Source organism: Setaria italica, chromosome IX (genome assembly GCF_000263155.2).
Source record: "Setaria italica strain Yugu1 chromosome IX, Setaria_italica_v2.0, whole genome shotgun sequence".
Classification (NCBI taxonomy): Eukaryota; Viridiplantae; Streptophyta; class Magnoliopsida; order Poales; family Poaceae; genus Setaria; species Setaria italica.
In genome coordinates, this window is record NC_028458.1 from 2,088,398 (window position 1) to 2,112,711 (window position 24,314).

The window sequence follows — 24,314 nt, forward strand, 5'->3', positions numbered from 1 at the left end:
GAGAGGCATTGGTGGCCTGCCGCGCCGCCTCCGTCTCCGCCCATCGTGACCCTCCATGGTACGCTGCTTCCTCCATCACCCCTCCTACTCCTCATCACTGAATCAGAGCTCGTGGATCCGTTGATTTGACTGGAGGCAGCCAGAATCGAAGGCGACCCTTGAATTGGAGCTCCAAGTCGGCCATGGGGAAGGGCAGGAAGGTAGCCCCTTGTTGTCGACACCCGTGCGGATCCAACCTAGGGTGGCTTGGGCAAAGGAGTGGCGAAGATGGTGAGGCGCAGCTGTCTGCGTGGTGGTGGAGCGGCTACCGTCGACGCGAGTGAGGAGCGATGGGGAAACGTCCCGACGGCCGTAGGCGGAAAACCAAAGAAATAGTCGAGCAGGGGCTTCTCTCTACTCGTGGGAGAAGGGGCCGAAGGGAGGAAAGTAGGGGGCCTACTAGAGTAGAGATCCGAGTAGGAGTCCTGCTGAAGTGCGTTTTTTTCACTGCTGAGTAGGGACTCTGTTGGAGTTGCTCTCGAGCCTCTATTTCTGTACAAACAATAGGAATTTCTCCACGAAATTCTTTTTTCCCCCTTATCAAACCGGCTTATCCTTCGAAATGTGTGAGTTGGGCCGCTATGTGTCAATATTTGCTCGTGGCCCATAGCTGAGGTGCCAGCCCATTTGAGAAGGGAAGGGTTTAGGGGAGAACTGAAAACCTCACTTCGCCGGCGGCGAATTAGTTGGCGGCGGCGGGAGGGGAAACCACGTTCTACCTCTCGCAGTTCTCCGTGCCTCTCCAGACCTCACCGCTGGCTGACGGGCACGACAAGCCGCCTCCGTCCACCGAAGTCCTCTCTACCTCCCGTCGCCCCAGATCGCCTTCCTCCCTATCTTCCTCGCCATCTACTGCTGCTGCTGGACTGGCGAGGGGCGGAGATCCGTCCAGCCCTGGATTTACTGCTTTTATGTTCGTGAGTAACTCCAGCTTTCATGGATGGGTGTTATTGGGTGTTTTCCCCCGCGACTAGATGCTCCTTCCAATTCTCCATTTCAGTTGGTTACTGATTTGTCTGCTGCGTTATACTTGTATCTAATCCATCAAATTCATGGTTCGATTAGGCTGTTGGTCTTCGGCGTGCAAGCTCAATTGAGTTGAGACCATAAAGATTTGTCACCCGAGGTGCTAGTGCAGCGGTAACAAACCCCATGACCCGCGTTAAGTCTGCCCCTGGTGGGCAAAGAAATTGGAGCAGCGGCGGGTCTACCAGTGGAAGAAAGAACAAGGAAAAAGGAGATGATAGAGCAAAAGGAACCAGGGTTGCAAGTTGGAACAATAGCAAGGAGACGGAAGGACACAAAGGGCGCCAAGGAGATGCGGGATCAACAAGGCGTTGGAGTGAGGGAGTGCCTCGAGTTGGTGAGAAGAAGAGCATGTCTGGGTTTGACAGGAGGAAAAGGAAGATCGACGGCGACTCATGGGATGATGATGGTGGTGGCAAGAATGTTTCGCCTTCCAAGTCAAAGTTTACCAGAAAGACTGCTTCCACCATAAACCGTCGAAAAGTTGTTCCTGGAAAAGATCATAGATTGAAGTCTCGAAGTTTGTACGAGGAAGATTCACGTGCAGGGAGGAGGAGTACAAGCAAGGTTTCTGATATTAGAGGGATCAAGGGTCGATCACCGCTCAGTAACAATTCTGGAGCATCAAAAGGGAAGAAGTTTGATGCGTCTACAGAATTCAGGCGTACAAAAAGGGGTGGAGCGAAGGATGTTGCTTTGGATGAGGAAGTTGAAGATAACAAGAAATCAGATGACTCAGGTCATATTACTGAAGAAGAGAAACCTCGCCCTCGCCTTACTCGAGTGCTGGACCAGAGTGGGAAGAAGTTAAAGCCTGCTAAGAAGGATGTCGTTCCTGATGCTGAGGAACCTTCTCCTCCTAAGAAGAGAAAACGAATGAAGCTTGATCCTTATGACACTTCAAACAAACGGATTGAAGATTCTCCTCCTGTCCAGGATGGTGCGAATTCTGACTTTTAATTGTTCATATGACTTATGCTTAATCTTATTGCTTAATGCACTACTCATGTATATTCTTCTTAGTTCTATTGTTTCATGTGCACAACCAAATAAACCCTTAAACATAAAACATGCCTCGTTGTTGAATATTTTCTTTATCTGACCTTGAAATAGTGTTCTACTTCTTATCCCTAAGCGTAACACATGGCATATTTTTCATTTTTTAGGGATATTAATGTCAGGCTAAAGGAATGTAGAGAATCTTTGTATTGGTTTTCCTTGTATCAGGGTACAATATTGAAAAGATTTAAATATGATATGAGAACAGACATTTCTAAAAAAAATGAACTAAATAAATAAAGAGGATATTCAAAGGACGCTTACACATTGGGACCTTTTACAAGGCCAGTTTACTTTTAGATTGGAGAAGCGTGCGATTTGATATTTGATCCTGAACTCCTGAATTCTGAAAAAAAAAATGAAATATGTGTTTACTTGCTTCGATTTTTCATGAATATTGTCTTTCGTGAAAGACATTTATGTTGAATATGTAATCTGGTGCTTTTGTTTTGATATGTTCCTTCTGTCCTTTTGTTTTCTTTTTAAAGTTTCCAGAGCAGAGAAGGTTATGGTGAAGTGTGCACCTGAAGAGACTGAAATGTCTATAAATGCAAAATTCCGTGCTATACAGCCAGCTCCATCAATCCTTTCATATGTTGAAGATAATGTACACATGAATTACCTCTTATCAACCTTCTCGCAGACTTCAGTTATATGTGTAACATCCTCTTACTGTTGTTTGCAGTTACTAGGTCGTAGGCGTCTAAATGAGATAAAAAATGCTGGCTACAATGTCAAGATTTCTGCTCCTTTGGATAATGTTCCCTTCTCAACCAGCACAGAACGTGAGCGCATAGAAGAAAGTGTAAGAACTATGCCATATAATCAGTGCCAGAAAAAAGTCTCTTCTACTTTTGCCTTGGGGTGGTTATAGAGTCATATCTACCACACAGTTATGATGTTATCTGGCACTTTGTTGTGCGAATTTCAAGCTACAATTAGTATTTGTTGTTCACATTAAATAATTGACAGGTGTTCAGAAATCAGCTGGAATTCTTTGCTGCTGCCAAGATGTCTTCATCATTCCCTCCTCCTACACTTCCAGAGATAGCATTCGCAGGTAACTGAACTACTGACGGAAACCACAATGTTGTAGTTGGGACATTTTAGGTGTATCAAATGTCTTTGTTAACCCAGTGAAATATTAGGTGTATCAAATGTTGGAAAATCCTCACTCCTAAATGCACTTACAAGACAATGGGGCATTGTGCGAACATCAGATAAGCCAGGACTTACTCAGGTATGTGTGCGATGAACCTGTGCAAAGAGTGGTGCACAGAGTGTTGCTTATTTTCTTATATCGGTTTTGGGCGCTTAAAATTTATTTATTAGTATTAATTATTAAATGCAGAGTATAAATTTCTTTCGGCTTGCATCGAAGTTATGCCTTGTTGATTTACCTGGATATGGATTTGCTTATGCAAAGGAAGAAGTTAAGGAATCATGGCAAGACCTTGTAAGTACCTTGAAATCTTAATAGTAGGCTTAAAATGAATCTTGTAATGCTGCATTCTGCGTCAGTTGATCTGCTATTCTTCCTAAAACAACTGTTACAATTTGTAGGTGAAGGAATACGTTTCTACCAGGGTTGGCCTAGAAAGAGTGTGTCTTCTTGTGCACACTAAACGTGGAATGAAGCCATTGGACTATGAGCTTGTAGATTTAATGGAAAGGTGTGCCTTTCTTGTTCATTTTAGTTTCAAATAGTTCATACTTTTGCATGGCCTTGATGCAAGTACATCATAGTCAGTAAAACAAGAATAATTCATTTTTGTATGCAAATTTCTTCAGAACATTTTAGTTGCCTCTTTGAATTATATATTTATACTAATGTGACCTCTGTTTCTGTAATTGACATTTCTGTGCAATTGTAGGCACAAGACACCGTACCAAATTGTACTGACCAAGACTGATTTAGTTTTCCCGATAGATGTCGCTCGCCGTGCTGTGGAAATCCAAGAGGTTATTTTCCCACTCCATCCTGTTATATGCACATTTCAGTTTATTACCTAACAGAATTGTTTGCACACTCGACTGCAGAGTCTAAAGAAGAATAAGTCAGTGGTAAAACCAGTGGTGAGCTCTTGAATTCGCCTCTCTTCTTTTACCGAATGTGCACTCTTTGTTTTTTTTTATGAAAATACATTGTCGTCTCATGCACTGATACTTGTTGATGTAGATGATGGTGAGCTCTAAAACAGGAGCTGGCATACGCAACCTGAGAGGTGTGCTTGGAAAATTGGCTCGCTTCATCAAACCTTAGCCAAGCGACTGCAAGTTTTGGACACTGCATCAAAGGAGGCTAGCTAAAGCATTCCTAGGTAGGTTAGGATTCGGAGGCTAGCTGTATCACAGGCTCAGATTTGGATATTAGTGAACTGTTGTCATTTTGAGGGGATTAATGCCATGTAGAGATCAGATCACATTCCCGATCTACATAATTCCGTCAATTGCTTAATTCCGTGAAATAACTGAGGTTTCCACATTTGGAGATATACGGTGCTCACAAAAGCCTACTGGTGTTTTGTTGGCTCTTGCTGGTCACCGTACATCCTTTTATGCATGGCTCCTTGATGTAGACTGTGGAGTACATTTTCGGTGATGATTTATGAGTCACTCACAGATGTTTATGTTCTGAGGAAAAGATGTATCACTGGCCGTGTAAATTCTGCTTTAATTCAGACTCTCTTCAGCGCTGATCTGAAACGCGTGTTCCTGTTCAGTTTAAGGCACGCATAACTTGCAACAGAATGTACCAGTCTCTTCTCATCTGCACCAAAGTGCGAACACCAATTGCCTGTTTGGCACTACCAATTGCTAATTTGGCTGAGACTGTTGTGGAAAATCCAAAGGAGGCTGCGGTTTTCTCAGTTCCGGAGATGGTGACAAACTGCATCCATAAAAATCCAGTGCCCGGAAGCCACACGACGGTCACACACACAGGCACCAGCTCAGTGAAAAGACGACGAGAGAGGTGAGGGGGGGAGTGGGGAGGTCGGAGATGGCGAACGGGGAAGGGAAGGGGGAGACGGTGGTGGTCACCGGCGCCAGCGGCTTCATCGGCTCGACTCTCGTCCGCCGCCTCCTCGACCGCGGCTACAACGTCCACGCCGGCGTCCTCAACCCAGGTCAGAACGCAGCAATGTCATGGTCTCGCTTTCTTCGGATACGGTGGTTATCAGAACGCGCGGTGGCATGCAGATGACAAGGCGGAGACGGACCACCTCCTCGCGCTCGCCGCCGGCGCCGGCGAGGGCCGCCTCCGCATCTTCCGCTGCGACCTCCTCAACCGCGCGGCGATCCTCGACGCCGCGCGGGGCTGCTCGGGCGTCTTCCACCTCGCCTCCCCCTGCACCATCGACCCAGTCAGCGACCCTCAGGTACCAACCATTCCCCCGTCGTCGTTGTCCTCTCCCTCCTCTACCCCAGACTGACCTGCTATGTTTATTTGTGACCCGCAGAAGCAACTGATCGTGCCGGCGGTGGAAGGGACGCTGAACGTGCTGCGCGCCGCCAAGGAGGCCGGGGGCGTGCGGCGGGTGGTGCTGACCTCGTCCAGCTCGGCCATCATGCCCAGCCCAGGGTGGCCGGCCGGCGAGGTCCCCGACGAACGCTGCTGGACTGACATCGACTACTGCGAGAAGAACGGGGTGAGCCTACCCATCGCTAGCGTAATCTAGTTTCACCATGCCGCACGATGTGATCAGCTTGGGAAACTCGGTGAACACCAGCGCAGAAGAAGGATGCGGGATTTACATCGCCTGCAAAGCTTCGATTTCGTCAGTAATTCCGCTGATCTCTGTCTCTCATGTCTCAGCTCAGGTCACGTTTGCTTTTGCGTGTAGCTTTGGTACTCTGTTTCGAAGACACTGGCAGAGAAGGCGGCGTGGAAGTTTGCAGAGGAGAACGGAGTAGATGTGGCCGTGGTTAACCCGGGGGCTGTGATGGGCCCGATAATTCCACCAACCATCAATTCTAGCATGTCCATCCTTCTACGCCTCCTTCAAGGTAAGGCTTAGGCACTTGTTTGAACTCTGAATGCTACTTTTCATTCAAAGCATGACTGGTAGGCACATACATGCATCCCAACTCCCTCTCTAGCTCCGCGCATCTCGAGCGCACCCCGCCGACAGCTATCCCGACCCCGGCATCCACCAACCAAACCGTCGGCGACCGGCCCGGTCCCGGCATCCACCTTCGCCCAACGCGCCTCCTCAGGCTCGTATGGTTAGCTCCGGATCTGATGAAGGATGGAGGGGTGAGGGGGAGGGGGGGCGAAGAAGATTCTGCGGGTCCGTCGGCAGCAATGTCTCTAGCATTACGGTCGCCCCGGTCGCCATCCCTGAATCCCTTAGCCCCTCCCTACGAGCGGGTGACCCGAGGGGCCGTTAGGGGGACCCCAGACTGGCTGAGGTACAGTGCCTCCTCTTTGTCTTCCTTGGATGGGTCGCAGTCGAGGTCGCCGTCTGCTGCCCACCGAAAAGGGAAGGGGAAGGCGGTGGCAATGGACATCTCGCCAATCGCCCATCGCTCCGTCCCTCCTTCTGGTGGTTTCATGGCAGATGCCCGGAGGAGAGGGCCTGCATCCAGCACCTCGGCTGGTCGACCTAGGCCGCGGATGCCGCTGGAACGCGAGGCTTCGGATGTCGCACGTGCTTTAGGTCGTGAGTTGCAGATCCCCAACATCAGTGACGAGGGACCTTCAGGTGAGGGCTAGGTGGAGGTCCGTCGCCGTCGGGGACAACGCAGAGACAACCTCGGCCTGCATCCCGCCCCTCGCCCGGTCCCGGTGGACCTGGTGGGACGATGCTTCAATTGCTTCGCCACAGACCATGTCGCTGCTGCCTGCAAAACCCATCCCGTTGCCTCCGCTGCAGATGGGAGGGTCACCGGTCGCGCCATTGCAAGCGAGGTCGCTCTCCGCTGCAACCTCGTCGTCGTTCCTCGCCTCCACCCCCACATCGAGCCCCGGCTCCGACACGGGTTCAAGCTTGGACAGGGCGCGGCCGTTCTTCCTCCGACGCGACAAGGTTAGCGCATTCTCAATCTACTGGACATATTGGCTTCCCTCCAGCAATTTGCGCACCGCTGTCATCAGGTCCAGAGGACATGTCTATCCCCTCATCGCCGGCGTCACCTAGGCCCTATGGTGATCCTTCTCGCCGTCCGGCAAATGAAATGTGTGTGGTACCAAGGTCGCAGCAGATTGAAACTTGTGAATCGCGTCTCTCGTCCTGTGCTCTGGTTGCGATGATTGGAGGTGCGCGCCCGTCGGTCTCTGCCATGCAGGTTGGATGAATTCTCGAGGAATTCCTCAATGTCATTCCCGAGGAATACTCTGTGCAGAGATCGGACCCTGATGACCTCTTGGTTTAGTTCAGTACGCTGGCGATAGTTGAACGGATTCTACACTCTCATTTGCCGCCGGAAGTATCGTTCCAGCTGATCTGGAGAAGATGGCGCTGCCAGTCCATGGCAAGCCTGGCCTCAATGCGGTTCAAAGTGTTGGTTGAGCTACGAGGGATCCCTACACACGCCCGTAATTTGGATACTGCACAGATTGTTCTTGCTTCTGCCTGTTCCGAGGTGGTGGAGGCCCCGGCATATCTTGCTGGGAACAATAATGCAGTTTTGTATCTTGCGTGCTAATGCATTCATCCGGACCTTGTCCCGAATGAGAAGTTGATCTTCATCCCTGAGCCGCTGGCGCCGTATGTTGAGTGCGGCCTCTTCCTGAAGCCTCATGAGCTGATTCACTCCAAGCATGATGGGTTGTGGTACAGGGTGTGCATCAGGATTGTGGAGGTACAAGATTGGAACATCTCCAGTGATTCATCTGACGATGGCACTCCGCCATTGCCATCCGCCAGACAACTACGATAGTTCGGAAGATGAGGACTATCCAGGCTTCTCACAACGCAGCAGAAAAAATCCATGGCCAAAGAAGACTCGGTTCACAAATGAAGCAGGGGGCTCTGGTGGTGGACCTTCCCTTGGTCCTGGCTGGGGGCCGCCATTCTCCATGGCGGTGAGGACGGGGTACACAATGGCGGCAATGACGGCGACGGCAAGCCCCCCAGAACTGGCGTGGTCGTTGCCCACGCCTCTGCCGTTTGGTCGCTGGGAGTGTGCCGTTGCTCAGGTGGGCCCACCGAGGGGTACAGCTACACTAACAGTAGCGGCTGTGTGCCCGGTTGCCTCACCCCAACCAGCGGCAAGGCGGAAAGTGCTCAGGATGTCATCATCGCTGCTTCTGCTCCGAGAGATAGTAGCAACATGCGGGCTTTTGACCCGATGGTGATGGAGGTGGTCCTAGATTCCCAGAGGAGTGCAAGACACCCGCATGTGGACAACACCCCTGCATTATCCGGGAGACAATCCCACCTGGGTCGCTGCGAGGGGGGTCACCGTCTGCACATGACCCGATGAGGCTGGAGCGGAGTTGTCTCCCGTTTCGAAGCCGCAGCCAATCCTTCCCAACACAGCTCCATCTGATGGGCTGGGCTAGGAAAAGGCAGCAAGTGGGCCGGGAGTACATCCGTTGGCGATTGGCTGGGCTGGCCACACATGATGCCATTCAGGAGGATGAACCAGACTTCCAGGTTCCATCAATGGACGCCGGGTTGAACATCCCTGCGCCGGTCGAACACGTTGACGCGCAAGCATCACTGAACCTCCACTCTAACTCAGATCATGAGGCAATCAACTTCGAAGTGGTACGCTTCGATGATGCTCCGGCTCCTGGTTTACATCCTACAGCACATAGCAATTTCGTGACCCTTACCAGGGGCTCCACACATACACTACCGTTTCATTTCCCCCCGGAGACCTCTACGCCTGTTAAGAATGCTGTGGCTGACTTCGCACATTCCATTTGCAGGGCGAGATCGCCGGTCGCTTTGCAACGAACACCGCCCAGGCGCAAGGCCCGCACTCCTCCGAATCAACACCGGCGATCAGGAGAAGTGAGAGATTGGCCAAGAAGTCTCGCCATCGAGCGACAAAACCGGCACTTCAAGCACAGAACGTGCTTATGAAAAAGCTGGGCATCTCATCATCTGCCGGGCCATCTGTCGGGCCACTAGACGCTGCAGCCTTCCAGCGCTTCCTGGAGGTCTTCACCGTGACACTATCCATCTCCCAATGTGAAGCCCTTGACGAGCTGATTCCTGATGGTCGGCCGCTATTCAGTGCGGCGATAGCGGAGATTGAGCCCTGAGCTCCTCCCTACCTGACTTAGCAACTTTGATCGCTGATATATGTTACTATGATTGCTGAAAACATGTTGATGTGGAACGTTCGAGGGCTCAATGCTAGAGCTAAGCGAAATGTCGTGCGTGACCTGGTCGCCCAGGAGCGTGTCGCTAATTACGTTACAAGAAACAAAACTTGATGATTGTAATGATGTGTTAATTACGAAGTTGCTAGGAAATGACTTCAACTACTATGCGTTGCCTGCATCGCACACTTGTGGTGGCATAATTCTAGCATGGCGACGAGAGGTCTGGGTAGCATCTAACCCAATGTTTTGCGAGAACTCCCTGACCGCTAAGGTAAAGCTTCTGGCAAATGATGAGGAATGGTGGTTGACATGTGTATATGGTCCCCAATCGGAGGGGGACAAAATACGTTTCTTATCTGAGCTTCGTGAAGTGAGGAATGGATGCACCGGCTCCTGGATGCTATGTGGCGACTTCAATCTCATATATAAGGCGAATGACAAGAACAACTCACGACTTGATCGAAGAATGATGGGTCGCTTCAGACGCCTGATTGATGATTTGGAGCTCCAGGAGTTGCGTTTGCACGATCGCCTTTTTACATAGAGCGATGAACGGTTGGAGCCAACCTTGGAACGCATTGACAGAGCATTTGTCTCCGAGGATTGGGTGTCGACTTTCCCAGATCATAACTTACGTGCACTGTCATCCCAATGTTCAGATCATGCCCTGCTTCTCCTGCAAACTTGTTGCGTGTTTACCTCGTTCAAACATTTCCGTTTTGAAACCATCTGGCCGAAATACGAAGGCCACATGCAAACTGTGGAACAAGCCTGGACATGTCCATGGCCGGAAGCTGACGCCTTCCGCACCTTGGATTACAAGCTTTGCAATACGGCGGTCGTGCTGAAGTGATGGAGTGCCAAACATGTAGGTAGCGTTCGGCTCCAACTAGAAATTGCCAAGGAGCTGGTGCTCAGGTTTGATGTGGCTCAGGAACCAGAACACTAGCACATCATGAACAAACTCTTCGCAATAAGATGAAGCTCCAATGCTGGGGCCTTGCATCTCTACTACGGACCATCATGCATCAAAGATCACGCATCACCTTCTTAGCGGAGGGTGATGCCAACACAAGGTTCTTCCACCTACAGGCGTGTCATCGCAGCAAAAAGAATCATATTCACTCGCTCAGGGTGGGCCATCTTGATGTTGTACATGAAGAAGCTAAAGCTGCGGCAATCTTCCATCACTTTGATGCCCTACTTGGATCGGCCTCCACACCAACAGTCTCACTGGATTTTCAACGCCTGGGTATTCCATCTGCTGACTTGTCCTTGACTGATCATTGTTTCTCGGAGGAGGAGGTTTGGAAAACGATTCAAGAGCTTTCACTAGATAAGGCTCTCGGCCCTGATGGATTCACGGGTTCATTCTACAAAATAGCCTGGCCGGTCATTAAGCATGACATCATGCGCGCCTTCCATGCTCTCTGGTGCCTTGACAGTCGCAGCCTCCACCTGGTCAACCAGGCTTACATGGTTCTACTTTGCAAGAAGCCTGACGCAGTAAAGGTTGGAGACTATCGTCCGATTAGTCTGATCCATAGCTTCTCTAAGCTCTTTACAAAGGTGCTTGCCAATAGATTACCTCATGAATTGGACAAACTGGTTCGTCACAACCAAAGTGTGTTCATACAAGGGCGCTTTTACACGACAATTTCAGGGCTGTGCAGCTATCAACTAAACTTCTCCACCGACGAAAGACACCATGTGCGTTGGTCAAGGTAGACATCTGCAAAGCTTTTGACTCGGTCGATTGGACCTTCCTGTTACGAATTCTACGACACATGGGTTGTACAAGACGATGGATTAATTGGACCAGTATGTTGTTATCCACGGCAAGCACTAAGGTCATCTTGAATGGATCCCCAGATGGGAGAATTTGCCATGCCAGGGGTCTCAGGCAGAGCGATCCATTGTCACCCATGCTCTTCGTCCTTGCAATGGAAGCTCCGAATTCCATGATCAGGTTGGCATATAGAAAGGGGCTTTTGACATCCCTAGGCAACAATGCCATACAAGAACGCACTTACCTCTACGCACACGATGTTGTGTTGTTCCTATCGCCAATGCAGCGGGATCTGATTGTCACTGGAGTGATTCTGAATTTGTTTGGTGGTGCATCTGGTCTTCATACAAACTTGGACAAATATCTCGTTTCACCAATTCAATGTGATCTTGAACACACTGCCAGGTTGATGCAGTTCTTTCCAGGATGCCTAGAGCCTTTTCCATGCAAGTACCTGGGGATCCCTCTATCTACTAAAAGGTTGCGAAGAAATGACCTTGTGCCTCTGGTAGATATGATTAGTGGAGGACTACTGACATGGAAGGCAAAATTGAAGAGCAAGGCCGGTCGGGCAGTTCTGGTTAAGGTCAAAATGTCGGCCATACCCATTCATACAGCCATTGCGATCTCCCTCCCCCCCCCTTCCCGAGCCATCAAGAGAATTGACAAACGCAGAAGAGCCTTCCTGTGGAAAGGAACGGAAATGGTCTCAGGGGGTCATTGCTCTAGCCTAGCCAAAGGTTTGCAAACCATCTGCTCTTGGAGACCTTGGGATCACAAATCTCCAGATCATGGGCTATGCACTTCGTATGCGTTGGTTGTGGCTGAAGAAAACAGACACCTCAAGATCTTGGTCTGCCTTACCTGATTCAGTGGAACTGAGATGCTTTTGTACTCCATGTCGGTACAAGTTGGAGATGGGAAACAAACTTTGTTCTGGACAGACAGGTGGATTGAAGGCCGCTCCATTGCTGAGATTGCTCCATGCCTGCTCCAGGCGGTCGGTCCCAGAATTCGCAAGAAAAGAACGGTCTATGAAGGGCTACAAGATAGAAAATGGGTCAAGGATATCACGGGCGCTCTAATGGTTCAGGTTCTGCTAGACTACCTCAACATCTGGGACAAATTGGAGATGATCACACTAGATGATGTCGCCCCAGATAGGGTGCTTTGGAAATGGATAGAAGATCATCACTTCTCCACAGCGTCGGCATATAGAGCTTTTTTCATCGGATAATATGAAATACCTGGAGCAAGGATCTTGTGGAAGACGCGGGCACCCGCTAAATGCAAATTCTTTATGTGGCTCGTTCTTCATGGCCGATGTTGGATGGCATCGAGGCGTAAGAGGCACAATTTACAGGACAATGATACTTGCATTCTTTGCAGGCAGGAATTCGAAACCATCAATCATTTGATCATAAACTGCTCTTATGCCAGGGAGGTTTGGCATTTGTTTCTCTCACAAGTGAACTGGCAGACTCTAACGCCTTCTATTTCAGATCTTTCTCTGGCCGACTGGTGGATGATAGTGAGGAAACGTGTTGACAAGGTGGCTAGGAAATCTTTCGACTCAATGCTGATCTTGACTTCATGATCAATCTGGCTTGAACACAACGCACGCACCTTCAACAGAGAAGAGAAAACGATGATGTAGCTGGTACTCAAGATTTCTGAGGAGGCTTCTACCTGGGTAGCTGCACGTTTCACTTGCCTATCACCTTTCACTCCATCTCTTCTTCCTCATGACACGGGTAGCCTTGTAGCTTGGTCGCAGAATGGTGCTAATGTAAGTACTAATTAGACTTCTTCTGTACAGTAGATCATCACCCCCAGATGACACTGCTCAAACATGTAATCTTGCTTCTACCCTCTTAATGAAATACGTGCCAAGGCACGGTCGTGAAAAAAACTTTTCATTCAAAATACGAAAATTTTTGAGTTGTAGCCTCTGATCATGTCTAGCTTAGCTTACTCGTTACATTTCAAATCTACAGGTTTCCAAATAGTGTTGACTGTTGAGAATATTGTTACAGATAGTCTTTGACCACTTAATGTTAGCTTCAAATTACATGTAGTGTTGAGAATATTGTTCTTTGTTTGCTCAATTTTGCCGTTACCAATAAGCTAAACGAAACATTGAAGGACACCATTTTGGCCATGCAGGTTGCACAGAGGAGTACAGGGATATCTTTATTGGAGCAGTCCACGTGGAAGACGTTGCCTTGGCTCATATCCTGGTGTTCGAGAACCCATCAGCATCCGGGAGGCACCTCTGCAACGAATCCATCTCTCACTGGAGCGACTTCGCGGCCAAAGTCGCCGAGCTCTACCCCAACTACAAAGTGCCCAAGTAAGCCACCACCCAAACCTTTTCACAATGAATGTCTGCGAATATCTGGGGATGCTTGTGTCTTCTGCTGTTGAAATCTCTGCGTGTGCGTGAGACTTTGTGTTGCTGCTTTGTGCACAGGTTCCCCACGGATACCCAGCCTGGGCTGGTCAGAGCGGAGGTGGGGTCGAAGAAGCTCATCGCGCTGGGGATGCAGTTCAGCTCCCTGGAGAAGATCATCAGGGATGCAGTGGAGAGCCTCAAGAGCAGAGGGTACATCTCCTGATGGCTGGGTATATCTCGTGAATCGTGATCGTGGGGTACTGTAATGTCTTCGTGGACCTTGCTACTGTACCATCTTAGATAATAAGGTACTGTTGGAACCGTACAGTATGAAACTAAGATCCAATCAAGTTCAGAAGCAGGGAATTCTCAAAGGTGACATCGAATTTCAGTTTTGATTAATGAAGTTTCAAGTTACCTATCAGAATGTAAAAAAATTCAAGGAGTTACAAATATAAAACTTGATGATTTAAAGAGGTTAAAGTAGGCTATCACCAACGGCAAAGTCTGAATCTGAACCATTAACCACAAAGTCTGAACCTGCACCTGAATCTGAATGGTAAAGTTCATCCTTCACATTGGAGAATCTTTAAGGAGTTACAAATACTAAACTTTCTTTTCAAAAGAAATAAATACGAACTTGATGATTCAAAGAGATTCAAGTACGCTAGTTGCACCATCATCATCAACCACTAAAAATCTGAATCTGAATCAGAATAGTAAAGTTCATTCTTGGAACTTGAATATGCTGCAGCATCTGAATTCAGCAACGGCATTCTGAGCACGTCATGCACGTTCTCGGGCAGCTTCTGCATGATGCGAACCAAGAACTCCATGAAGCAGACGATGTCCAGCGTCGCCTTCTTCCCTTTCCTCTTGTCTCTTTCACTGAGAGGCTTCAAGGCCTCCATTATTTCCGCCGTGCAGTCTTGGAGCGTCGGCCTCACCGCTTCTTGGCTGAGCTCGCCGACGATGCTCCCCGGTGACACGAACGTCGGCTTGTAACCCCAACACAACGCATAGTCTGACCCCTCCGGTGACAGGTTGTACAGCAACTTTGCCTTGTCCATCGCCTTGGTTGCGACGCGATACATGTAGAGCTTGCCGCCGCCTCCGCCGCCGGCCACGGGATGCGACGGATGCAAGTACATGAATAGCACGCCGCCGCAGTCCCAAACACCGGTGATCGAGGTCTTTTGTAAAGCAGGTCATCGATCCTAGATGACACTGCTCAAACATGTAACCCTACTTCTTTCCTCTTAATGAAGCACGACGAAAAATGATGAGGCACCCCCGCTCCCACCGGCGTTGCACGTTGGGCAGCCACCGTGCTCTGCTGCATCTATCAGGGGTGGACCCACGCCTAGGGCCACCCGGGCCGTGGCCCTAGTCGCGGCCCAGAAAAATCCACTACACCTCTTAATTTGTGGCCCAAACTCAAGAGGCCCAGACCCAGCACAGCCGCCGCTATTCAATTTACTCTCTAGAGCACAATGGCATGAACATTGACGAGGGTGAGAACATCCTGAAACGTGCCACAAATTACTAAACTTTAAACTAGACCCAGAGAACTTTCTTCTAACTAGACCGATCTCAGAAGAGGAAATCAAAAAGGTGATTTTCTCGATGGAGAAAAATACAGCACCTGGTCCTGATCATTTGCTAGTGGAATTCTACCAATCTGGCTGGAACATCATTAAAAAAGACTTGATGGATATGTTTCTAGAATTCTGGGAACATAATCTGGATATTAGTAGACTGAACTACGGAGTTATCACCCTAATTCCAAAAATAAAGGAAGCCAATAAGATTCAACAATATAGGCCGATTTGCCTTTTAAATGTGAGCTACAAGATATTTAAAAAAACACTTATGCTAAGATTTGAAGAGTGTATGAGCAGAATAATAAATAGATGCCAGACAGCGTTCATAAAAAGGGAGAAATATCATGGATGGCGTTTTAAGCCTGCATGAAATTCTTCATGACTCAAAAGTTAAAAAGAAAGATGGGGTTATCCTGAAATTAGACCTTGAAAAAGCGTATGACAAGATAAGTTGGGAGTTTTTGTTTGATTGACTAGAGCAAAGAGGCTTCAGTGAAACCTGGTGCAAGTGGATTAGAGAAGTAGTGTTGAGTGGTACGCTAAGCATAAGAGCAAATGATTTGCCGGGAGAATACTTTAAAAGCGGCAAGGGGTAAGACAAGGGGACCCTCTGTCTCCCCTTCTCTTCAACCTAGCAGCGGATACCCTGACTAAAACGATACATAAAGCATAAGAAAATGGCTAGATAAAAGGCTTAGTGCCAGAATACATCCCCAATGGGATTGCTGTTCTGCAATACGCAGACAACACGATCCTGTGTATGGAGGCTAATGAGGAGACTGTTCAAAACATGAAGCTCCTGCAATACATCTATAAAAAGATGTCTGGGCTGAAGATTAACTTCAATAAGAGCGAAATCATAATGGTCTCCCAAGATGATCAAAAATCGTTGACCTACTCTGATATGATGCATTGTGCTATAGGAACTTGGCCCATTAAATACTTGGGTGTTCTTGTAGCCGGAAACAAACTACATGTCATTGATTGGCTTTTGTTAGATGAAAAATTGCTAAAAAGACTAGATGGATGGCAGGGTAGCTCTTTGTTGATTGTGGGGAGACTGACCCTGATTAATGCTTACCTGAGCAGCATCCCTGTATACTGCATGTCCATGTACCTGCTTTCGAAAATAATTATCAAAAAAATGGATAAAACAAGAAAAAGGTTCTTTTGGAGGGGGGTACGAAGAGGAAATACCACCTGGTGAAATGGGTTAAAATTACTAGGCCAAAGAGGAAAGGGGGTTTGGGAATAAAGGATCTAAGGAAAATGAACCTGAGTTTGCTTTGTAGATGGTAGTGGAAGATTGAGATGGAAGAAGGCCTTTGGCAAGCGATTGTTAGGAAAAAATTTATGGCCCATGGGGGAATAACTCAATTGAAATGAAAACAAGTAATTCCCCTGGGTAGAATGACCTTTTAAAGTTGAAAGATTTTTATATGAAGGATAGAATAATGAAAATAGGGAATGGTAAGGATACTGACTTCTGGAGGGACCCATGGTGTGGCCCTTTGACACTTAAAGACAAATTTAGAGAGCTTTATGAAGCCTGTGATGAACAAACTAGAAGTGTGGCTCTTATGGCTGTAAGAGGATGGAGATTATCATTTCGGAGGTGGCTGGAGGAGAGAGCGCAAACTCAGTTGAGGCAACTGCAGGATATGCTATCAACTTGTGCCCTCTCGGCTGAAAAAGATAGGCCTAAGTGGATCCGGGGGAAATCTGGGATTTTCTTTGCCAAGTCTACGTATTCACATATGTGCAGTTCTGAAACTGAATCTCCTCATGCTTATATCTGGAAATCGAAAATCCCTCTGAAAATAAAAATTTTCATGAGGTTGCTGCAGCAAAATGCCATTCTAAGTAAGGACAACCTGCTGAAACGTAGTTGGCAGGGAGACAAGAGATGTTGTTTTTGCCTCTTGGATGAAACTATTGAACATCTGTTCTTTGGGTGATCCTTAGCTAAATATGTGTGGAGCCTAATAGCTATGGTAATTGTAGCTCCTTGTAGGCCAACTTCCTTTGCACAGTTTTGGGATTGGACTAGTCGATCTATGCAACAAAGTATAAATGTTCATATGGTTGGCTTATCAGCAATTTGCTAGGCGCTCTGGAAAGCTAGAAATGCTTCTTGTTTTGAAAAAAAGCAAACTAGATCTTATTGGGCAGGTCCTCAGAAACCGGAAGAGAAGAAGATCCTGGAGGCCGGAGCTGATGCGTTGAAGGAGACGACACTGCACTTAAGATGCAGGAACGGTGCTACTGCAGTGGTGCAGTCTTAACCAGTTGTAACTGTGGGAGCTTGGGTGTCTTAACCAGTCTGTGGTGCTGCTGGGCAATAGAGCTTGGGTGTCTTAACCAGTCTGTGGTGCTGCTGGGCAATAGATAGGTGTTGTTGGGAGTTATGGTTAGGTTCTGTCAGTTCAGTATCTTCCTGGTGGGAAGGTCCCTTGTATCTTTCTTCTTGGAAGGTCTTTTGTAGTCTCAGGGGTGATTCGGTTGCTAAAAACGTTCAAAACTCCGTAATTTCGTTGCTTCTATAGCCCTTAGTGGAAAAAGGGCACAGCAGCCGCACGCTACAGGCTCGCTGTGTCTCTCACCACTCGTCCTCGCCTCTGTTCGAGTCTTCGCGAGTTGTGCCCCGCGGTCGCCGCCTCGTGCTTCGCGCCGCCGCCTTCGCCGCCTCAGCTCTGCCCACGCGCGTCGGCGGCCGACCGGCTCCGTTCCTCGCGCTCCTCTCCTCCTGCAGCCCTGCCCACACGCGCCGCTGCGCCAGCTGGAAGGAAGCACGCAGGTTGCAGGCAGCCACCGCCGGCCGGATGGAGGCTGCCAAGCAAGCGCCTCTCAGGTGTTTATCTAATTATCTTCGAACCTCTCTCTAATCTCCAACGATTTGTAGTTTCAAGTTTCTATTCAATATATTAATTGACATTTTGGAAGTGCAATTTCAGACTAAGAGTCCTAGACTTGCAATTGGTAATGCGAATTGCAAAATGAAGAGGAGCGGAACTTTAGCACCTTATTTCCCTCGTGTTCCTAGGTGTTCCTAGGTATTTATTTTTATATATTTTCTTGACAAGTCATTTTAAGAATTTTAGAACTTATTAAATGGTAAAATTATCTTAGGCATGGCGTAGACAGGGGGCGGGCATGGCCAGGCCACCCTATGACACCATTTTTTTTCCACTGAAAATTTTAAAATTCAAATAAATTTCAAAAATTTAACACAGTTGGCCTCCTAACATGAAAAAAAAATCAGTTTCTAGCTCTACTCCTATTATTAGCCATGTTTTGCGCTAATTGACAGCTTCATGTACATACTCATACCAAATAGGAAATTCCAAACTATGTCCATGGTCCGATCAAATAAGATATCTATGGCACAAGTTTAACACAATTCGATACAATCTCTTCCTTTACAAAAGGAGGATCAGAAGAAAACACAGCTTTAATATATCCCATACAACCTTCTATCAGACTAATCCAACATGCAGATGCAATCTAAGCAGTACAAGTTTTCTGTATACCGTATCTATCAATGAATCACTCAAACAAAGTTTGAAATAGAGATCGATTGCCAAACTGACTACATTGAACTCTATAAGAAATTATTTTTAGAATAAATTTTCAATCTAGAACAACTTACTTTTTGGAACGAAGGGAGTATATCCCGTCATCTGCCCTACTTTTGAGTACCGAATTTCAGACCTAGTCTTAACAAAAAGCTGGATCCGCCACTGGCGTCTATCGTACATATCCAGGCACGGACGGCCAGACACCTCCATGAGCTTGGAGATCGCGTGACGGGGCTCCGGCAAGCCGATGTTGGTGACCGTCTCGCTGTCGACGTCGAAAGCAAGGATCGCGGACTTGCTGACGTGGAGGAGGTAGATCGTGCCGTCCATGTAGAGCGATTGGCCGGTGATCTCCCCGACGACGCCCTCCCCCGACAACACGGTCCGTAGTCGCGGTTTCTTCTTCCTCTCGACGCCGCCGCTGCTGAGCGTGTAGACCAGCAGCTCCTTGGGATACCTAACAATGGGGGGACTGCTAAGGAGGATTTTACTCCGCATGCGCCGGCGTGTTAGGAGAAGCTTGTATGTTTTGGTCGTGGCGCTGTAACCCAACCCTAGTATGGCACAGTCGTCACGGGTGGAGACAGGGATCGTCACTTCCTTCTCCTCGTCGGCGATGGCCGGGTTCCAGAGGACGCACGTGGTGGGCCTCGGCTTGCCGCCGGCGAGCAGCACGACGCCGTTGCATCGGGGCGTTGCCGCTGCCGAGACCTGCGCCACCAGCGACGTGGAAGCCGTGGTAGCCGGAGGCGGGACCCCGCTCGCCGCCGCTCCTCCGTACCTTCGCTGTCGCGACGTACGCGACGTGCGGGCGGGGCAGCGGCGGGGCGAGGCGGCAGTGGAGGGCCCTGAAGTCGGGGCAGCGCATCAGGCGGCGGTGGTGCTTGGAGAGCGCCATGGACGCGACCGCGGTGCGCGCTGGCACACGGGCGAAGATGCTGCGGAGGACGTCGTCGCACATGCCTGGCGTCGACGATGTGGTGGCTCGTGTCGTCGTCGTCCTCTTCATCGCGGCTGACGACTTTCTCGGCGCCGCCGCGACCTCGTCATCTCTTGCCTTCCGCTTCGCCATGCTATCGTGAACAACTGCCATAGCCAGCCTATATATATGATTCGCCAGAATGGATCAGAATGCCATACAGAGGCCGCACGGTAAATATCTGTTACCCCATGTTAATTTGTTGCACAGTAATATATAACATGTGGTCAAGTTAATATGCCTGCCAGTCACAAATCTTATGCAGAAAAGGAATTTTGAATTAGGACCCAAATCTCCAGGAAAAGAAAACACCGGCGCCTTGTAGCAGGGGTCCGTGGAGGGCTGGAGCCTGCAGGAGACCAGGCTACGGCACTGTTTTGGCAAATTGGTAGAATTTTTTCATCTATAATAATAATTTTTTGTGCACAATAAATCCAGGCTTAACTTGTTGTTCGAGGTTGATGCTTTGCTAAAAACAATTCTGTGAAAATACACCCATCCGAGAGCTTGATGTCATACATCCAAAATTGCTATATCTTGCAGAACAGCCGAGTAAATATGCATTCCAACTAGCTGCAGCGTAAACAATGCGAGAAAACTGATCGGAAGGCATGATATCGCAATATATCAGTGTAATACAGAGAAACACAATGGACATGGACCGTACGAGGAGACAAAAATATTGTGCTCAACAAATTAACATTAACCAGATACAGCAATGTTGCTTTCTCGAAACAGGAATAGTCTATAAACCCATCGGTGACAAAACTAAGCCCTGAAACACATTCCTCAACTTAGGTGCGAGGAGCAGCAGCAGGGGCAGCAGCCGGAGGGGCACCACCACCTGGGCGGGGTGCGCCTTGGCCTGGCCTCGGGCCGTCATCCTGCAAGGCAGGTAAAGCAGAACCATCAGTTAACAACCACTGGCATAAGATACATGTCCCAAATTTGCAAGCATACAAGATTGCTCAGAAGCTTAGCATACTGGCAAGAATTAAGCTTATCACAGTCCAATGATCAGCTAAAAACAGAATGTTTTTGACAGGCTAAGTGATATTATTATCAAACTAGAGCATAACACAGAAGCGAGGCATCATCTCACCAGGAATAGGCGATCAAGAAGAAACATAAAACATGCTGTATAGAAAATCATACTAATTACTGAATGTAAAAATGTGAAGTTTATGAAGCAATGTGTGAATTCATTAAGTCATGACTGAACAAGGCATCAGTCATCACATATAAACATGCAACGCACCAACACATGTTAATTTACGCTTTCGTTGACGCATCCATTGCAACATATACACAGTGAATGCAACGCCTATAAAAGCGATGGTAACATGACACTAAGACCAAGTGATAGAAATAAACCACTCATTATGTTCACAGTGAATGCAACACCTATAAAATGTGTTGATAATTAAACAAGAAAACATGTACTACTGCAGCGAATTGTACCACCTACTCAATGTAAAAATGCGCAAAATTTATCACAATGTGTGCATTCAAGAAGTTATGGCTGAACTAGGAATCAGTCATCACAAATAGGCTGCAATGCACCAACACATGTTTATCTACGCTTTCGTTGACGCATCCATTGCAACATATACACAGTGAATGCAACGCCTATAAAAGCGATGGTAACATGACACTAAGACCAAGTGATAGAAGTAAACCACTCATTATGTTCACAGTGAATGCAACACCTATAAAATGTGTTTATAATTAAACAAGAAAACATGTACTACTGCAGCAAATTGTACCAACTACTCAATGTAAAAATGTGCAAAATTTATCACAATGTGTGCATTCAAGAAGTTATGGCTGAACTAGAAATCAGTCATCACAAATAGGCTGCAATGCACCAACACATGTTTATATACGCTTTCGTTGACGCATCCATTGCAACATATACGCAGTGAATGCAACGCCTATAAAAGCGATAATAGCAAAAAATTAGGACCAACTGATTGGGGTAAACAATTAAACCGCGACCAGAGATCGGATCAAACCGTTAAACCACTTTTTGTTGTAGGTATAACTTTCAATGGAATCAGAAGGAAACAATCTTCAAGTGCAGCCAAAGGAATTAACGATGTAATACAGATACAATGAAAAGCATGTGCCCAGAATTATACCCTGCGCCTGAACCGCTGCGGAGGCTCACGGTTCCTCCTGTTCTCACGAGAGCGAACACGGACAATGTGTGCATGGATTGCGCATGAGACACAGTGATGAACCTTTGCGTACAGCTTGGGGAGAACATATCCTGAAAAATTCAACATAATAAGAGAAAATTTTCACCAGGTAACCGATGATCAAATTATAGGACCAAAATCAAGCAATAATTAACAAGGGCTACAGTACCATCATGCACACAAGCCTCCTGCACATCTCTCACAGCAGCCTGCTCAACAATGTTCCTCACCAAGAACCGCTTGATAGCCTTATCCTGTAAGCAAAAATAGGCCAATTGTCAAATATCATCAACAGCATATAGCTACCAATACACAATTAAGATGCAACACTGCAATATAAAGCAAAAGTCAATGTGCACTGTCCAGTACCCCAATACTAAGAACCTACGGTATCCTCACGTCTCAGAAGTAGAGAATAAAAACAACAAAATAGGACTACAAGTGATATGGTATCCTAGCATACTAACAGTCTTACATTATCCTGAAATTGTACAGCTCACTGCTTCACCAATGTATGCATAAAACATGCTCCAAGTTCTAGCACGATTCACGATTTAAGCATGTTGCCCGAGGGGCACGTTTGGATTTTTCATATTTCATTTCATTTATACTATACTAGCTTAATAACATCTCTAATAACATCGTACGAGTTATAGAAGGTGACCAGCAAACTCAGAAATCTAATATTTCGTGCCTTCCAATTGTCAAGGCTATCCAACACTAACGCGCGTGACGATTTCCATACATCCCTGTTCCTCTACTGCTACTACTACTACTTCGGAAGCTCAAAATGAATCAATCCATCGATCAAAACAATCTCGCGACAGGGCACGGAACTATACCTTGGGGCAGCACTTGGCGCAGTTAGAGCAGCGGATGTACTTGACGTGGCCACGCCCGTGCTTGTTGCGCCCGCCATTCCTCCGCTTGAACGTCTGCGCCCACCACAAGCAACAACGGTTAGACAGAAACGGCGAGCGGTGATAAAGGAGGGAGATGGTTTCTTCGGCGAGCTCACCATGGCTGGAGGAGCTCGAAGCCGCCGCCGGGGAGGGCTAGGGTTCGCTGAGTGATGCGTCGGCGGCGGCGCGTGCGGGTGTGCGAAGCGGGGGCGGGGAGGCGAAGAATCGAGCCTTTTATAGTGCATCAGGAACCCTAGTGGGCTTTGTGCCACAGTAGTTTATTTCTGAGCCCAGATTAGAGCCTCTAGAAGCTATAACCCAGATGAAGTCCAGCAAGCTGTTGGTTAGACCAGAATATTTGGCCCATCTACTTAAAGTAGAATTATTTGGGCCACGGTTCACAGCTTGAGGCCTTCTTTTGTGTTCTCGTCATGTGATCCTTGTTTTCCTTTTATTTTTTTTCCAAAGGATAAACTTACATGTGGCGTGCGCCGTGGAGTATATCTCTTATACATTGTTGCAGTTTCTTTTCGAGGAGCAATGAAGAAGTTTACGGGGCGATCAATCGTGTCGAGAGAAACAAATCCAGCTTGAAAGCTCGAATCAGTCCATACCAAAATGAAATTCAAACCATTTCACGTAAATGTTTACCAAGTCTTTGCACCCTCCTGCACGGTTAAACTCAAAAGCACCAGGCAACGCAGCCATCGTGCTCTCCACGTCCACCTTACTCGACAAGACGCGACGATGCCCCAACAGCGACGCCAATGAAGTGCCCAACCGCAGATTGCTCTGCCCGCCGGAGAGGAACCCCAAAATAACGGTAATGCTGGGACACAGGTGTCCAGATGAGAAGAAAAATCGGACGCTCCGACATATATTGTGATAATTAAGCATCGATATTGCAAGTATGTTTTTCCATGTTTCACAGTGAATGTTGCATGGAATATAGTATTTATGTTGTAGCAGGAATTTTCTATCCCATAAACGAACGATATATTTTTTTTTAATGTTGCAATTATATATTTTTTATATTGCAAATATTGTATTTTAGTGTTGCAACGGAGTGTTCGATAGAAAAATTCCCATTAAACGTCTAGGCGCTGCTAGCGCCCCCGAAATAATGCACGGTGCCACGCCGGATGATAGAGCGGTGACGCCGCACCTGCACTGACCCTCAACCTCACCTCACCTCATCTTGTCAAAAGAGAGGGAAAAAAAACAAGTGCAAGCGTGACTCAGAAATCACAATATCCCCTTGGAGGGACGGTAGAAAAAAAAGGAATAAAAGATGACGCAGGCTCCGGACAGTGACAGCTCACCGAACATCTCAGCTCAGCTCAGGTCTAAACCACAAGCTCACACGCTTATAATACACTCCACCACTGTGCCATCAGCTAGCTGCTGAGTGCTGACCCGACCCGACCCGACCTGACCTTTCCTGAGAGCTCCGTCGCTTT

The 24,314-nt window shown here is 47.8% G+C and overlaps 3 protein-coding genes across 3 annotated transcripts; 2 read left to right on the plus strand and 1 right to left on the minus strand.

The window, feature by feature from the left end:
* The first annotated feature begins 676 nt into the window (after positions 1 to 676).
* Positions 677 to 4,759, plus strand: LOC101776731. The gene is made up of 11 exons (XM_004981225.2): positions 677 to 956; positions 1,105 to 2,005; positions 2,613 to 2,731; positions 2,810 to 2,929; positions 3,097 to 3,184; positions 3,273 to 3,364; positions 3,476 to 3,580; positions 3,688 to 3,797; positions 3,999 to 4,086; positions 4,165 to 4,200; positions 4,304 to 4,759. The coding sequence occupies exons 2-11, from the start codon at positions 1,192 to 1,194 to the stop codon at positions 4,385 to 4,387; spliced, it is 1,656 nt and encodes a 551-aa protein (XP_004981282.1). The 5' UTR covers positions 677 to 956; positions 1,105 to 1,191; the 3' UTR covers positions 4,388 to 4,759.
* Positions 4,760 to 5,046: 287 nt separating this feature from the next.
* LOC101777141 (tetraketide alpha-pyrone reductase 1) lies at positions 5,047 to 14,014 on the plus strand. The gene is made up of 6 exons (XM_004981226.3): positions 5,047 to 5,252; positions 5,326 to 5,504; positions 5,586 to 5,774; positions 5,970 to 6,132; positions 13,362 to 13,548; positions 13,669 to 14,014. Exons 1-6 carry the CDS (start codon positions 5,126 to 5,128, stop codon positions 13,811 to 13,813), a joined length of 990 nt encoding a protein of 329 aa, XP_004981283.1. The 5' UTR covers positions 5,047 to 5,125; the 3' UTR covers positions 13,814 to 14,014.
* Positions 14,015 to 20,339: 6,325 nt separating this feature from the next.
* Positions 20,340 to 23,124, minus strand: LOC101777555 (40S ribosomal protein S26). Its single transcript, XM_004981227.3, has 5 exons — positions 22,971 to 23,124; positions 22,795 to 22,887; positions 22,122 to 22,206; positions 21,893 to 22,023; positions 20,340 to 20,635 (listed from the first exon to the last, which is right to left on the minus strand). Exons 1-5 carry the CDS (start codon positions 23,097 to 23,099, stop codon positions 20,546 to 20,548), a joined length of 528 nt encoding a protein of 175 aa, XP_004981284.2. The 5' UTR covers positions 23,100 to 23,124; the 3' UTR covers positions 20,340 to 20,545.
* Positions 23,125 to 24,314: the final 1,190 nt, after the last annotated feature.

What these genes read in the sequence shown, in the direction of transcription:
- LOC101776731 (XM_004981225.2), top strand. Translation starts at nt 1,192, where the DNA reads ATGACCCGCGTTAAGTCTGCCCCTGGTGGGCAAAGAAATTGGAGCAGC. An exon ending in AGGAATCATGGCAAGACCTT is followed by an intron (nt 3,581 to 3,687) that starts GTAAGTACCTTG and finishes TACAATTTGTAG; the next exon opens with GTGAAGGAATACGTTTCTAC. An exon ending in CTTGTAGATTTAATGGAAAG is followed by an intron (nt 3,798 to 3,998) that starts GTGTGCCTTTCT and finishes GTGCAATTGTAG; the next exon opens with GCACAAGACACCGTACCAAA.
- LOC101777141 (XM_004981226.3), top strand. Translation starts at nt 5,126, where the DNA reads ATGGCGAACGGGGAAGGGAAGGGGGAGACGGTGGTGGTCACCGGCGCC. An exon ending in CGCCGGCGTCCTCAACCCAG is followed by an intron (nt 5,253 to 5,325) that starts GTCAGAACGCAG and finishes GGTGGCATGCAG; the next exon opens with ATGACAAGGCGGAGACGGAC. An exon ending in ACCCAGTCAGCGACCCTCAG is followed by an intron (nt 5,505 to 5,585) that starts GTACCAACCATT and finishes TGTGACCCGCAG; the next exon opens with AAGCAACTGATCGTGCCGGC.
- LOC101777555 (XM_004981227.3), bottom strand. Translation starts at nt 23,099, where the DNA reads ATGCACTATAAAAGGCTCGATTCTTCGCCTCCCCGCCCCCGCTTCGCA. An exon ending in TTCGAGCTCCTCCAGCCATG is followed by an intron (nt 22,888 to 22,970) that starts GTGAGCTCGCCG and finishes TGGTGGGCGCAG; the next exon opens with ACGTTCAAGCGGAGGAATGG. An exon ending in GGAGGCTTGTGTGCATGATG is followed by an intron (nt 22,024 to 22,121) that starts GTACTGTAGCCC and finishes TGAATTTTTCAG; the next exon opens with GATATGTTCTCCCCAAGCTG.